At 41.6% G+C, this 15835-nt stretch overlaps 2 protein-coding genes across 2 annotated transcripts; one reads left to right on the top strand and one right to left on the bottom strand.

Annotated features, from left to right (window-relative positions):
• The first annotated feature begins 3153 nt into the window (after positions 1 to 3153).
• si:dkey-112a7.4 (uncharacterized) lies at positions 3154 to 7612 on the top strand. Its single transcript, XM_068713575.1, has 3 exons — positions 3154 to 3435; positions 3762 to 4106; positions 5936 to 7612. The coding sequence occupies exons 2-3, from the start codon at positions 3929 to 3931 to the stop codon at positions 6007 to 6009; spliced, it is 252 nt and encodes an 83-aa protein (XP_068569676.1). The 5' UTR covers positions 3154 to 3435; positions 3762 to 3928; the 3' UTR covers positions 6010 to 7612.
• Positions 7613 to 9241: 1629 nt separating this feature from the next.
• Positions 9242 to 15218, bottom strand: cldn7a (claudin 7a). Its single transcript, XM_068713899.1, has 4 exons — positions 14752 to 15218; positions 12188 to 12352; positions 11265 to 11349; positions 9242 to 10397 (listed from the first exon to the last, which is right to left on the bottom strand). Exons 1-4 carry the CDS (start codon positions 14972 to 14974, stop codon positions 10229 to 10231), a joined length of 642 nt encoding a protein of 213 aa, XP_068570000.1. The 5' UTR covers positions 14975 to 15218; the 3' UTR covers positions 9242 to 10228.
• Positions 15219 to 15835: the final 617 nt, after the last annotated feature.

Genomic DNA, 15835 nt, shown 5'->3' with positions numbered 1-15835 from the left:
GTAGAAAAATACACCAAATCAAATGCTAATATTTACACAAGCAGTGGAATTTCACCATATGAAATTGCATCATATGTAAGGGGTTTTCTTTGAAGCTGTGCAACATTAAAAAATCCTCACTGTAATATCTGATTTCTCATTGTTCTGAAACAGGAAGTGGAGTGAATCCTACCCCGATCAAGCAAAAGCTGCCTCCTCCTCCATGAGGGCTGCAGCTGACACAGGTGATCATACAGAGGATTAACAAAGGGGACATTCATGGGGGGTGAGAGAGTATCACACCCACCCAAAAATATAGAACCTGATCATCCACAGTCAAAACTGACAATGACAATTCAATGTATTATTAAAAAAGAAAAATATATATTACAAAAGATCTGACAATCAGAACTTGATGTAATATTGTACAAATGCCTGAAAGTGGGATGAAACATGTTTCACCAACAAACAAAAAAAGGAATTAGGACAATAGGACAATTTTGGACAATATTTGATTTTATTTGCCAAGAGTTAGATGAGAAGATTGATACCAAACTCACATATGTTTGGTAAATTTTGTCGTAGCAAGCAGTCGGTTAACTAAAAGACAGAACAGTTAATTTGAGAAGTATAATCTGGCACATAACCCCCATAATACAGTTCATTTTTGCTTTTCCACTTTGGTTTTTGCACACATTACATAAATGTGAGACAGTCAAGCTGTCTTCCAGTTTCCAGTCGTTGTGCTAAGCTAAGCTAATTGGCTGCTGGCTGCAGCTTCATATTCACTGTACAGACATGAGAGTCATATCGACACTCTCAGCTACAAAGTGAAGAAGCGTATTTCCCAAAATGTCAAACTACAAAGAAGAAAAACAAAGTCTCTGCAATAGAAAATGTCTTTATTTACAATGTACTTGAGGTCACAGATATCTATAGTACATTACAAGGATGATGTGATGCATAAGGGAGTTAATTGTGTGTCATGTCATGTTGTGACAGTTATGTGACTTGACATAATGGGATGTAAGGGCTAACATCTTGTGATGATGATTTGATCTTGTGTGTTGTGATATGATTCCTATAATGAGCCGTGTTCAAGGTCCTTCTCTCCTGCTCCCCCTTTGAAATCCATTGATTCAAACCAGGGAGATTGGAAAACCAGGAAGCCATGTGCTGCAGGCGGCTTTAAACTCTGGAAACTCTACACATTTAGAGAAAAACAAATTAAGCATCTTTACTGAATATTAGCACAGAAAAGAGAAAAGAGATCTCTCCATCTCACACCCACATACAATGTCAGTTCACTCACTGTGCTGGTTTGTTTTGCTGCAGAAGCATTTGATCAGATTCTGTTTCTCTTTGTGGTTTGTGGGAAACAGCGGGTAGCGACACTTTATTTTTCCATTGGCAAAAACTGCAGTGAAAACAGAGGTGGTCATTGAAATGAACACCAAAGAAACTCAGATCATAACCCCTCTTAATGACATTTTCTCTGCTGACTGTAGTATTGTAGAAAAGCATAGAAAAGCAATCTTTTCAGCCAATAGGAATCCCCATTACAGCGTCTAACAGCCCCGATGATCACACTCTTTTTCCATGCTGAGTTTCACCATTTAAAATTTTTAACCAAAATGTATGAAAGAGCAGGGGACACTCACCTCTGCACCTGCACTTGCGGATGTGCACTTTGGACACATGAAATCCGGCTTGTGGAGCTTTACACAGTGGAAAAAGACAAACAGCAAGAAATCATTAATGGGCAACAATAATACATTACCCATCAACCGCCTCATCCCATTTCCTGTGTCGCCGATGCATCATAAGATGCATTCATCCAGAAACTATTCTCTTTGTATACCTGTGCTGCCGTTAAAGGTGTCAACCAGAATGATGAGCAGGAGAGTAAGGCTTATGATCCTGGACATGATGGCAGTGTGTTTTGCTCCGCTCACGACAAAGTGTTAGATTGTTCTACAGGAGAAGAGACACACTGACAATTATATATACCGACCATGTGGGTCTGCAGAGTTTGATCTACGGGCAGATCAGTCTTGGCAAGTCTCAGGGGGGATTTCTTTTAGGCAATCTCTCAACTGTGCATGGATTCATGTGATGAATAATAGAGATAACACATTCCCAACAAACAAAAACATCAAAATATGGGTTGAACTTTTACCCAAGACTTTATCCTTTTGCTGTCGGTTTATTGTAGGTGGAAGGTTACTGACTTTAGTGACAATAAACCTTTCTAAAATCAGTTTCACATTATTATTTTTCAAAATTAGCGTAACTACTAGACCTTGTTTTCAGCCTCCCTGGAGTACAAATATCAAATATCCCACATTTCCACATTGTCAGACAGTATTCTACTGCCGAAAATGTTTGCATTATATTACATGCAAAACTCAAGCCAAGTCCTGAATCAACTGACTTTAATGCTAATCATTTCCAGCAGGTCTGCCCTTAATTCCTCAGATCCAATTGTCTTTGAACCTATCCGACAACACATCCAAGATAGTTGCAGGAGAGAACAATGAAGAACTAACGTTACATTGCTGACTGCCAGTTGGAAAAAATTTGACCTAGGAACTTAATTTACAGTACAAATACAAGGCCGTGGTCAGTAAAAACTAAGCAAAACTGCGTGATGTGAAGAGCTCATTATGGGTTTTTTAGGACTCAAAACTCAAAGTTTAAGATTTAGGACTTGACTCAAGATTTGTCAGCCCTGATTTGGGACTTGAGTGTTAAGAGCTAACACCAAAAAAAATACGTGGTTAGCTATTGCAGAAATCACTGGTTGGGTTTAAGGTTCAGACGAAGGGGGAAACTCAAATCAATGAAGAAACAGAGTGAGTCCATATTAACAAGCAGCAGTTGTTGACAAAGAACTAATGAATGAATGAGCAAATAATCTATAGCCAATAAGTCACTAAACTACTTCACGGGTTGGACATTTATGTTTTTCTATATGGACAAGAGCTGACGTGAACTGCTGCCTCTGACGTAAAGCATTACATGTGCTGTGTATGGGGATTACCAAGCAGTGTCTTGTCATTGGCTGGCGCCTGAGTCACTCTCTCATTACCTAAGGTGCGTAATTACGCACTGCGCCCCTCGAAAAAACTTTGGCACACCTCCGCTGTATGACCCGAAGTGTCAGCACTGTCACTTATATCGAGCGCGCGCTGACGTCCGCGTGCCGCTATGAGTCAAGACACAATACGAGGAAATCCCCAAGGCCGAGAAAACGACGAGAGGCCCCTTTAAATCGACGCTTCCTCGGTGTTGTGCCGAGAGAGAGAGAGAGAGAGAGAGAGAGAGAGAGAGAGAGAGAGAGAGAGAGAGAGAGAGAGAGAGAGAGCGAGAGCGAGCTCTGATCAACAACAACACTGTTCTTCTTCTCAGCTTTTACCGGATTCGGCTCTTTACTGCGGCCTCGGTGAGGAAGAGGTGAGGTCATATTTAACATGTATCCCTAAAGGATTGTTGCGGAAGCGATCTGTCAATGCTGATTTTAGAAGCGGGCGGAGAAGCAGTTTATAACAGTGTATCGAACGGAAGCCACGCTATTGTACTGCTCAGCTGTTGTAATGTCCAGGAAGGCATTTGCTACACCTGTTAGGTGTAATAGAGTGGGACGACACGCATTAGAGTGCATCGCTTATTTCAGCATAAACAGCGGGGAAGTGTTTTGTGCGCACTTGCCAAGAGCCGGACCGGCCGCTCTCTGACGCATGAGAGCTATTTTTGACAGACGTATTTACTTTCTTTCACAGGCTACGAGGACTTTCCGTCAGTTATCTCCAGCATTGTGTCGTGTGTCGTTCATACATCCGTCGTGTGTTGAATGCCATTGCGGAAGTGAGACGCTTTTCGACACGACACAAAAGCTTGTGCGGTGCGGACATCTAGCGGCCAATCGGGAGAAAGGCGCCTTCTCGAGATGTACGAGGCATCAGGTATCCCAGAGCTCCGCTCGCACAGCGGGCCGCCCGAGCAGTCGGGTCCGGCGGGGCAGTACAACCCGGGACACCAGGTCAACGGCGGCGGCGGCGGGGCCAATCCCCAGAGACTCGGACAGAGGGCACCCAAGCTGGGACAGATTGGTCGAACCAAGAAAGGTGGGTGACTGGTGGGCTTCTCCTTAAAGCTGTGTTTTGTTTTCTTTGTTTGGTTCAGGCGCATGACAACATACAACAGCAACACACATAGAAACACTACCTTCATTTATTAGAATGACATGGTATCAAATGAAAACAACACACAGATTAAATGTGAACAGATCAGTGCGAGGCCACTTTACATAAGCAGTTATTACAATGACAAAGACTAAAAGCTCATTTTTAAGTTTCGTTTTAGAAGATGCTTCTGTTATATTCTGAAGCTAGACACACTACTTTCTAAAGGGACCTTTGGAGGAAGTTAAATACATTCCTACATCAACATAAGACAGTATGTTGAGTTCTGGTATCAAGTTATTTCTGATTTAAATACATGAATATACTGATTTGGGGGGGAATTAATTAAAGGGAGAAAATACAATATACTTCTTGTAATGACTTTTTATTTTTGGGGTTAAGGTCCATGAGAAGCCCTGTCCAGCAAGGAAACATTTTATACTTTTGTATACTGATAAACACAATTATTAGAACAAACCATGAATAACCTACATGTTGTACTGGCTGTAAAAACAAATCTCCCTCTAGGATAATACTTCTTTTTTTTTTTTCTTTTTTTGTAAATCTACCACGCAGGAATTAATAACCTACTGATGATGACGTATGTTCTTCTCATGCAAGGTTTATAAAGCTGCAGTGGTGATCTAATCATTCGGAGAGCAATACCATTTTTTATTACCTTCATATTTTGCTTTTCCTCGGAAAGCAAGAAGACACACATTGATTGTTATTTTTTGAAGAACATTTGGTGAATATTCGGTTGATTTTTAAAAACGTAGCTGACAGTTGCATCCCTAGATGTCAGCAAGGCTGTGTACAAGTACATCGAGTATCGGGTAAACTTGATCCGCAGATACTACAGCCTCACAGCATGGATGGCATTCACAAGTCGTAAAATCTTTAAAGGAATAGTTTGACATTTTTGGAAATATGCTTGTTTGCTCTTTCCTGATACCACTGTCATGTTTGTCCATTACTGCCAGCAGCCAGTTAGCTTAGCTTAGCATTAAAAAAAACGACAGGAAACAGCCTGGCCAATTAAATGGAAACCTCAAATGTCAAACTAATCCATTAAATACAAAAAAAGTAATTTTCTGCTGCTAGTGGTCTCGTAATCAAAACAATACCAAAAGACAGAGTTTGGTGTCATCGTGAAGTAGTGTGGGATCATGGGAGTTGTTGTCTTCACGACCATTGCTGTCATTGCAGTCAGCTTCTCCCGGTTAGGAGCTTCTTTCGGAGGTTTTTACCGCAGAGGTCTCCTCCTCTCCAAAACAATTAGACCAGAGGATTAAAATCAGTGAAAACACTGAATAAACGTTAAATATCAGTTTTACCCTGACGCTGTTCAGCGACTGGACGTCACGGAGGAGCTGCGAGTTGAGCTGTAGCTAACGTTTGCTCAGCTTGTTACTCTGATAACTTAAGACCCATAGACCTGATGACTAAAGTCCTTCATCTGGTTAAGATATATAGTTAAAACCAACATCTAAAAAGTGTATCCTAAAAATGTGTCTTAGAGCTGGATGAAAAGTCAATTAACCTTGATTCAAATTACTCAGGTTTGAAGATTTTTGGGAAAACTTAGGTCCACAACTCCACAAAATATATAACATAGTTATGTTTAGTCATTTTAATACCTAAAAGTCACATATTATACCTGTAAGATAACTTATCCAATTATTTTCTCTAAATGGACAAAATAGCTGTAACCATCTTATATCAACGCATTGAGAGGCACACATTCCTGACCTTTGACCTTTTCTCCTCAGTGGACTTGGCCGATGAAGACGCAGATGACCACATGAACAACAACGGGCAGTGTCCTGTGTCGCCCATCCCCTAAACTTCACCAAGAAGTGCCAAAAAAAAAAAGAAATCCCCCCAGGACGCCAAAACTCCCCGTCAGTGATCTTGGCCTTGATCCTGTCATGTGTCCGACTGAAGCTTCTGACGGCTCAACCAGACACAAAAAAAACGCCTCATTTAGCGGCAGCTGAAGCCTAGGCCCTGATTGTACATAGTGTTTATTTATCTTACCTTTGGTCAGACTGTGAATGGATTTTATTGCATCGCTCTCTACTCTGTACCTCGGCAGGCGGTAGATTATCAGGACTTGAGGGAAGGAAGTGTCTTTATTTTTCAGAGCTTCTTGACAAGGGCTACATTTCTAAAGTTGCACTGAGCAAATGGTTTGGTGAAAAGCAGCTTCTCACCTGCCTGTTTTCTGGTGAGGGTTTCTGAGTCTGTGGGTTGGCCGTGTGAGGGAACACAGACCTGTTAATGTCTAACACACAGGTGAAATGTTAAGCTTTGGTTGTGCAATGACTATCGTTCTCTACTCTCACACCGATGCAAGTGGTGTACTATCCAGTGGACGAAAGCTCGCTATTTACTGAAGGAAAAATAAAACTACTGCTAAATATTTATTGTTAAAAAAAAAAAAAAAAAAAAAAGAGAAGAAAACACTTCGTTGTGTTGTTATGGCTTCTAAATGTTTTTTACTCGTTTCTGAATGGAAATTGCTTCAGTCATCTATAACTGAGATTTAATATGTTTCCAAATGGTGCACTTTGTGGGAATGCCTGTTATGTGCAGTGACATGTTGCAGAATTCTATGCATGGAGTCTGTTAAAGCATCAAAACACGTAACTGGTATCCTGTTATTAAGGGCTAATGTAGAAGTATTTCAAACCGCAGCACCGTTATGCTCTTTAGATCATGCAGAGTCAACATTTTCCTGAGCTCATTGTTGGCTCGGGCTGCAGACTCAGCAGTAAAACGTCGTAAACAACAACAGATTCATGGAGGTTTTGTTAGCTTTCAAAGGAAGGGTTTCCCAGTCGGCCAGACGACTGTGATAAAAGACGTGTACAGTCCTAGTTCCTTTGAATCAATTGCCAAATGATATTTGACGCTGTATCAGATTGATGATTGAAATAGATTGGCACACAGACATGTGATAATGAACAACTCTTACTTTGTATTAATATTTACTGCAGTCATCTGCTTAAGCTACACCCAGATGGTTTCAGAGTGTCTTTTCAGGTTCAAGTGAACTCTTTAAAGATAATGTCAACCTTTACTTCACAATTACAGTATGAGATAATGAAAACAAGCAGCGCTCTATGATTAGTTCTCACTGCTGAGACAATCTTAACACTGATGCTTTTTGGGGGGGTTATTTGGGTTTTTTAAAGATTGCAGTGGACCTTGAAATGACATGCTATTGTCGGTAGAGGCTCATGCTGATGTCATGTTACTTAGTTGGCTGTGAAATTGTTACTCGTTCACTTTAACTTTTTTTTTGTTTGCGTCAAGGAAGCACTGCATTCCACAGCCCGTTCTCTGACTCAGAGGTTGTCTTTGGGGCTGTTGCTACCATTTGCATGGAAATGGTCGACTTTTCATAATGCATCTCGGGAAATTAAAGATGAATCTTTGTGGAATCTCTGTGGAATTTATTGCTTTGATGCACTTGTTTCCAATTGTGTTCCTGAACTTCAAAATACATTTACATAATTGTCAGTGTAATACTCTCATAAGATGGAGTTCGGAGAAAGAGATGGAGCAGCAAAGCAATGTACTGCTGTAGACGGGGGCAGCAGCAAAACTTACAAAAATTTTAATCAGTTTAAGTAAACACTATATGTAGAATATTGTCCCCGCTTCACCATGCTGTGTCCCACTTAGGTCTCTTATCTATTAAACCACAACAGTTATGTCAAGGCTGGGTTCATCACTTAAGGCATTTTTAAGATGCACATTACAGTAGTGTGATGATAATTCAAATTAAAGGCAAAATATGGAGTGGTAAACAGGCTTCAATAATGTATGCTAAAAGAGACATGTTTTAAAACACACTCTGCTTTATTATTTAAAAAAAGTATATTATCTGCTTCTTCTTCCTCCTTTACAAATCCAGAATCTATGAATATGCAAAAATGTGTTCTTTCAAAAGGCTACTGACCCACTTTACTGAAAAGTCCTCTCTCTATCTATTTGTACTCAAGGTGTCACATCACGCTCATGTTATCACTTCATATTGTGTATAAATATAGTATGTCAATACTTAAAATCGTCCTCCTTCAGCAGATGAATGAAAATGACTCTCGTGTCAGGCTAGAGTCACACTCAAAGATGATGTAACAATAATTAAAGTAGATTTTATTTATGTTTTGATGCTCTTTACAAGAGCTAAATTTAAAATGATATTGTCTATTGCCTCTACACTGCTCCTAGCATGGCAACGGCAGAGCAAATGGATAACGGTGCTGACAGAGCTAACAGTGACTACATTTACATGCACACGATATTTTAGGTTTATTAATTATTCTTAAAAAAAAAACAATATTCCTACTGAGCTGTTTACGTGGCTAATGAAAATGATCATCCCACTAACATTTACATGCAGCAGCGCACACCGATTAACATAACCGATGGCGGACTTGTTTGACCGTGCGAACGCAGCCTCCCTCTTTCATTCCTTCAACCACCTTCTTGAAAATATACAATATTTGTGCATATTCAAAAGACTGTTGATATCCAAGTCTTTCACAATGTTTGAAAGTAGGTTTATTTCTCCTTCCTGGATAGAAATGCGGGATTCTCTTTTGGGCATGCCTTCTCTGCAAACTGTGGACTAGCTGGTCTGTGTTCAACACACAGAGCTGGAAACAGGTAAGAGACCATGTGTCGCCAATTGCAATAAAAACCCAAAGTGAGACGCATATTCCGAAAGCGCTGTATACATGTCCATAGAACGCTAAATCCAGAATGATATCGGCATATCCCACATGTTTTAATGGGAAAATGCCCCATTCAGAATAAGGCCTTCATCAAATAATCCAAACGGAATATGTTGTTTACATGACTAATCAAATATGGAATATTGTCATATTCAGAATAATAGCAGAATATTAGTGTGCATGTAAAGGTATTCAATGTTAAACTGACTCTAGGGAGAGTTTTGAGAAGAGAGCATTTGCTGTTTTGCAAAAGTAGTTTCGGTATTAGTGTTTGTGTTAATGGAGAAAAACGACTATCTAATCAGTTACTATGAACACCACACAATTAAGAATGTTGCAATATCTTTATTATTTAAGTACTGTTGGACATGTTAAAAATCCGTTCACTTTTCACGATGAGCCAGGTGTATAAAACTATGACATTTAAAAAAAAAAACAGCAGACACTGTTCAGAGCACAACACATCTTAATAAAAATATGACTTTATAATCTCTGAAAGCTAGAACCGGGCCACAGTGATCTACTTACTACACAAACCTACACAGGAGCCGAAACCTTATCCTAGGTTTGTCAAAAATAAATAGTGGCAGTTTGATATCATAGTGGCTGATATGGAAGCTATTAGAGTGATTGCGGCACAGTGACTACATGATAAAATATTTCATATCGGAGCTGGGTTTGTAACAGACTGGTATGAAAAGCGGCAGGGCCTGTAGTGAGCGTTGTAGTAAAAGGCCCGTGTGATACGGCCACCCTACACACTGAGCCCTGTGTGTCAAATCACACCTTGCTCATCGTAGCGTCTATTTTAGAACCACCAACCGTTAATATAAAACACAGTATTGTCACCCTGTGTCTCTGTTGTACAGAGCCCCTGAGTCGCAGCCTAGACATCAAACTGGAATTGATTACTTTCAATTACATGGCAAACACTAATAGATGCTGGTTCTAACATGGAGGTGCAAGGATTGGCTTTAATCCACCATTTAGGCTACAATTCAAGAGGTTACACCCCGAGGGCTTGTCTATTAAGTCAGGGGATCTAATTATAATGTATTTGTGAAGATCACTTGTAAACAATTGTAGAATGTGTGGACGGGGTGAGAGACATCATTCATGAAACAATTGAGAGTGCCACATGATAATCAAGGGGTTATCAAAGGTCTGCCTGAAGAAAATAAAAAAAGAAAGTCCCATTTCAGTAATTCTTTGCCTCTACGATTCACACCTTCGGTTTACTCCTCGCCACTGGTGCAAAAAGGAGGGGGCTTCTTTGTCAGCTTCTGTGGGTGTCCCGAGCTGTGGGGGGGGGGGCTCTCAGACGTATTCTTTAGTGCTGCTCGGCGGACCGGAGCGAGAACTGGCCATGGACGGGTACTTGGACACTTGTTTCTTTCGTGGACAGGAAGCAGCCAACATGGCTCCGCCCAGGACGTCTAGGAGGGAGCCGCCCCAGGCGATGAAGATGGCGGCGCCGAACTCAAACCTGGGGAACACAACATTGTATTGGGCAGTCATTTCAAAATGACAAATTTGGAGTTCCATTGACAATTGAACCTCTGTGAAAGTCAGAGTTCTCCATTTTAGCCAAGACAACGTTTCTATCTCATGAGTTCAGTTGATGATCAGATGTACTCGGGTGTTTTAGGCTGTTGCTCAATAGCAGCCACTGTAGACAAAAGTGCCGAATATGGGATAATGCTAAATGCTAAAATGCCATGTCAGAGTAGCACAAGTGGAGAAGTATAAGAGTCGTGTCAACTACAGGAATATCTATCTTAAGTTTGATAACATTACCTAAGATTAGCCTCAAAAAGCTTCTGGTCCAGTTAGACTGTAGTGCATTACATCGATCAAGGGTGTGTTTCATTACTTATGAATGTGTTGTTATTTCTTTGATCAGCAGTGACGTAGGGTCACTTTAAGCAGCAATATTAAAGGTAATCATTTCAAATTAAAGTTCTGCATTCAAAAAATTGTACTTAAGTAAAATTACAGTTTTATTAACAAACCGTACTTTAATATCAAATGTTTTATACTGAAATTTGCAGAATCATTGTAAACCCACATTGTGTGGTAATTGCACATGTGCTTTTTGTACAAATTAAACTAATACTGTGTTTATTAATGAGCTTTAGAGGTGCCGGTAGGTGTAATTTACCTCTGAACGGAGCCAGGCTTTCCCCCTGTGTTCACTCTTAATGCTAAGCTGAGCTAACTGTCTCCTGGCTGTAGCTTCATAATGAGAGTGGAATGGATCTCCTCACCTAACTATCGGCAAGATAGCGAGTGAGCAATTATCCCAAGATGTCAAAGTGCTGCTTGAACCCACTGTGTTTTGGGGGTTACTTACTTGGTGTTGACTGGAGTGTAGGGATTATAGAAAGCCCGGATCACATTATGAGCAAACCAGGAGCACGCTACGATGGCACACAGCCCTGAGAGGAGAGAAAGACAACAACAGAGATCACTCAGTCCATCAGCACATCATCAAAACCTGAGAGGGTAGACGTGCTTTTATCCCCTTTATAGTCACCAGGCGGCTCGCTATCGACTCCAGCACCATTAGCTTTTAGGGTTTTCTGTTCTCTTCAGAGCCAGTTCGACCTCTCATGTTAGAATCAGTGCCAGAAGTACTGGACTCCTTGATTCTAATGACCTCTGGAGGGCTGCAGCAGAGGAGTGGGAGGAAAGCTTTTTGGACTAGGGATCAAACTTCCTCCCACCCACTGTATGATGTATACAAGATCAAAGCAAAAATGTGATGATGAGATGAGTTTCGTTGAAACGTTATGTAACCGGGTCTGTATCGATTATGATGTGTACCATAGACAATAATATAGATTAGCATAGGTCCCATACAGTGGCTTGTGGACAGCCAAGTTTCAGTTGATTGTGCGAGAGATATTTCAGCCGAGCCCCACAGCAGAAATTGCTGGACTGAAATTGGGTCACTACCCTTTATGTATGTTACCATTTCAGCAATACTAGTGGAGCAATTCTAGGGATGGCAACGTTGGTCCACACCGAATCATCACAACATAGAGAGGACGTATTGCCATAACATTTGGTACGGATATCTATTGTGATATTGAAAATGAATCCTACTGACTTTGATGAAAGTCTTTCAGTAGAGTTCCACTCACAGAAGCTGTTCCTGCAGCTTGCAGTGGAACAACACCTTCATGTTGGTTTTCCCTTTAATTTGTCAACCGTCTGCATGTCAATCAAATTCCAATAACAGTGATCGCCATCAACAACGCATGTCATCCTCACCTCCCACCAGCAGGATGATGCCCCCTGTCATGGCGATGCGGGACTTGCGCAGCTTCTCGTCCCCTCCGCAGGTGGTGCACTTCATTCCCATGCAGGCCACACCCAGACCTGCGACGGACACAATGATGCCAACTATCATCAAGGCACGAGTGGCCTGAAGTGAACCTGGGGCAGACAGAGAGAAGGGAAATGATTAGAGGGGGAAAATAATATTATGTATGAGAGGAGTACGGGTAAAGTGTGTTGGTTCTGTGTGGGGAGGCAGTAAACAGACGGCCTTTTGTTTTGTGGAATGTGGGAGTGTGGCTTCAAAACAACAACAACAAAAAAGATCATATAGAGTGAAAACTCTGAAGCACAAACTGGTAAATGATGAGGAAAGACTAATAAACCGGTCTTGACCTATCAGTGAGGCTTTATGCGTGTGTCCAGAGGTTGTGAATTACACTCACAGTAGCCTGTCAGGACATTTGGATGTGAGCTTTTCCTGGAAGAGAAACCATGGGATACACATGAACACACAAACAGACAGAAAAACCTCATCTCACACGCTCTGTTTCCCTGTGGCGGATCCTCATCTGTCAGTGCACCCCCCCCCCCCCTCACCCTATAAACCTATCAGGGTGAGTCCCCCCCTTTTGTCTCTCCCCTTCTGTCCACCTAGAACCAGTCTGTGCCAGTCTAGGCCATCCCTGCCCTGCCCAAACAAACAACCCTCCAGCAGGGACGGAGGGATGGGTAGAGAGAAAGAGAGAGAGAGAGAGAGAGAGAGAGGGGGGAGGCGGGTGCAGAGTAGAGGGAGAGAGAGTAGGGGGGTTAACTCTATAAAACACTGCGACATCAGGGAACAATAGGGTGGATTATATAGTAAATGCAGATGGAGAGGAGGATGCACAGTGTCCTGGCTTGGAGTTATATCACACTGCTCTCATTGCTACTGAGCCGTCTATTGCAGCTTTGCAGTGGAATCGCAAATGTGGCACATTGGTCGTTGTAGAGAACCAACATGAGAAAGATACTTATTATAAATACTATATTTATGATACTTCCCCATAGTGGAGCCGGCTGTTGCTTTTGCAACAACATTGACAAATGTTGACACGCTGTATGTAAAGCTGCAGTTACATGCAACTGTACTATATCTTCAATATTTTAGCCAATCATGATTCCACAGGTACTCCACGGCTCACTGGTAAAAGTGTTTATGGTTCTTTGGTAAAACGATCTATTTCTTTTAAATAGACCCTCATAGTTTCAACTAATATTTGTTTTCAGTGATGTTATTGTAAGTTCCAAAACAAATGTGTACATAAGCACATTATCACACACTGATGGACACAGCACCCTTGGGGCCCCTGAGACTCTGAGGCCCAACTTTGTTTACTAGCAATTCCTGGTTAGTAATCCAGCTCAGCATTAGGCCTACTCCATATTCAGCAGTGTGTTTGATACAGTAGATAGTATGTCCATTACATTAGAAAAACAGAAAACTTAAGAGTGTCTGTTCATTACAAAAGATGGCTTAAAAAGCCAAGACACACTATTTTCTAATTTGTCATTAAATGAGGCCGAAAGTCTGCAGTTATTCTAGAGCAGGTGCTATTACCTACGACCCTGATGTGTCAAAACCAGAGCTCCCAGTTTGCATAGAATTAATGAGCATTTCTGCATGGGAAAAGTGTGTGTGTGTGTGTGTGTGTGTGTGTGTGTGTGTGTGTTTAAGTGTAAGTGTGTTGGGTGATGTACAGCACAATATTCAGATGCCTGTATTGCAGCACTGGAGTTACCATGGTCACCCTTCCTCAGAAGGTTTGAAACTGATAACTTTGGCACCATCTTCAGTAATGAGCGAACAGCTGTTGTGGTGTTAGCAGTGTAGTTTCTAGTTTATGGTGGCGGAAGAGAGAACAGAAGCGTGTCTACGAAGTTATGAGGACACCCAGATCTTGTTTTACACTGTGGGAGAAACAAGGTGCGGAGTTGTGCCTTTTGTCACTATAGTGACACGAAGCCACGGCCATAGTGACGAAAAACACAACTCTGGTTTCATATTAAGGAGCACTAAATCATCTCTTGAAATTTGGATATGGCATCATCTACTGTATGTGTATGAGTTGAAATGTGAGTGCATTGGGAAATGCTGAGAGGGGGAGGGTTTCCCAAAATGTGACTGCGTGTGTGTGTGTGTGTGTGTGTGTGTGTGTGTGTGTGTGTGTGTGTGTGTGTGTGTGTGTGTGTGTGGGAGGAAGGGGGGGGGGGGATTAGAGATTAATCTTTCCAATTTATTTCAAACTTTTTTTTTCTTTTTTTCTCCTGGAATCAGCCTGAAGAAGACAACGTCCCACTGAAAGTGACCGCTGTTAGTAATTACGGCGTGATGCGCAGGTAAATACCCTGATAGTGGTAACACTGTGGCCCATTGAGGTCGCACTCAGGTGCGCCGGGTGAGTCCTCCAGGTGCAGACGCATGAGCAAAGAGAGTGTGCGAAGAGCAGCACACCTGCTGCAGTAAAACCGCTGATGACTGACGTGTCGCCACTGCGCTTAGGAGGAGGACTACTTACTGTCGAGCTGCAGGATGGAGTCGTAGATTTTACACTGGAGCTGCCCGGTGCTCTGGAAAGCGCATGACATCCACAGTCCCTGGTACATGGCCACGGCTGTGATGATGTTGTCGCCGATGTACGCGGACATCTTCCACTGCGGCAGAATAGTCCCGATGATCAGTCCAACGATGCCAATTAACGACAGGAAAAATCCCAGCAGCTGAATACCGGAGTTCGCCATTGTTTCCAGAAAAAAGTCCCTAAATGAACTTAAATGACCCTGTTACTCTCTGTTCTGTTGGAAACCACGACGCTCCAGAAATGTCTCTTTAATAAAAGCCGCTTGTGTTGTCCGCGTCTGTCCTGAGTTGTGTACCGGGGGTCTTCAGGCGGGGATGGGCGTCCGAGTTGTGGGTGATGGTGTGAAGTGGGTGTGTAATTATCATGCCTGCTGATGCATGGAGTTGCAATGCTCTGTGGTCGCTGCTGGGAAATGTTCCCTCTGCTTCCAGCAAAGCAACAGGTCGTCTTTCCACTCAGCATGTTGTCTTTCACATTTTTCTAACCTTTTCAGCCGTGAAGGACTCTTCAGTGGCTCATTCTCTACTTCTTTTTAAATTCTCTTGAAATGCATACCTATAACTGCAAATATGCATGTCTGAATATATGCCCATTTTAAATATAATGGTAAAAGTAAAACCTTTGAAAACATGGATTCAATTTGGATGTTTACCCAATTATAAACATATTGTTGGAGGAAAGAAAATGCAGGCTTTAATATAAGTACAATTCAGGAAAAAAAATAAGTTATGAAGCTATTTAAGGATGGACATTTTGGGGGAAATTATGGTTGAAGAGGTTTGAAGTGTTTTTCTTTCTTTGTCCTCCTATGGAACTCACAAAAAAGAAAATCACTTTAGTCAAATGTGATTCTTAATATTCTTTAGTTTTTGTTTTTTTTCTCCTTAAAAATGTGTGTGTGTGTGTGTGTGTGTGTGTGTGTGTGTGTGTGTGTGTGTGTGTGTGTGTGTGTGTGTGTGTGTGTACATACAGTAGTCAATGCAGTCTACAGCCACTGACCCAGATTAATGCTATAACTCAG

This window comes from Cebidichthys violaceus, unplaced genomic scaffold (assembly GCF_023349555.1).
Source record: "Cebidichthys violaceus isolate CVI_PGR_0920_01 unplaced genomic scaffold, fCebVio1.0.p SCAF_19, whole genome shotgun sequence".
Taxonomy (NCBI): Eukaryota; Metazoa; Chordata; class Actinopteri; order Perciformes; family Stichaeidae; genus Cebidichthys; species Cebidichthys violaceus.
Note: the sequence above shows the minus strand (reverse complement) of the source record. Positions and strands in the feature narration are given on the sequence as shown.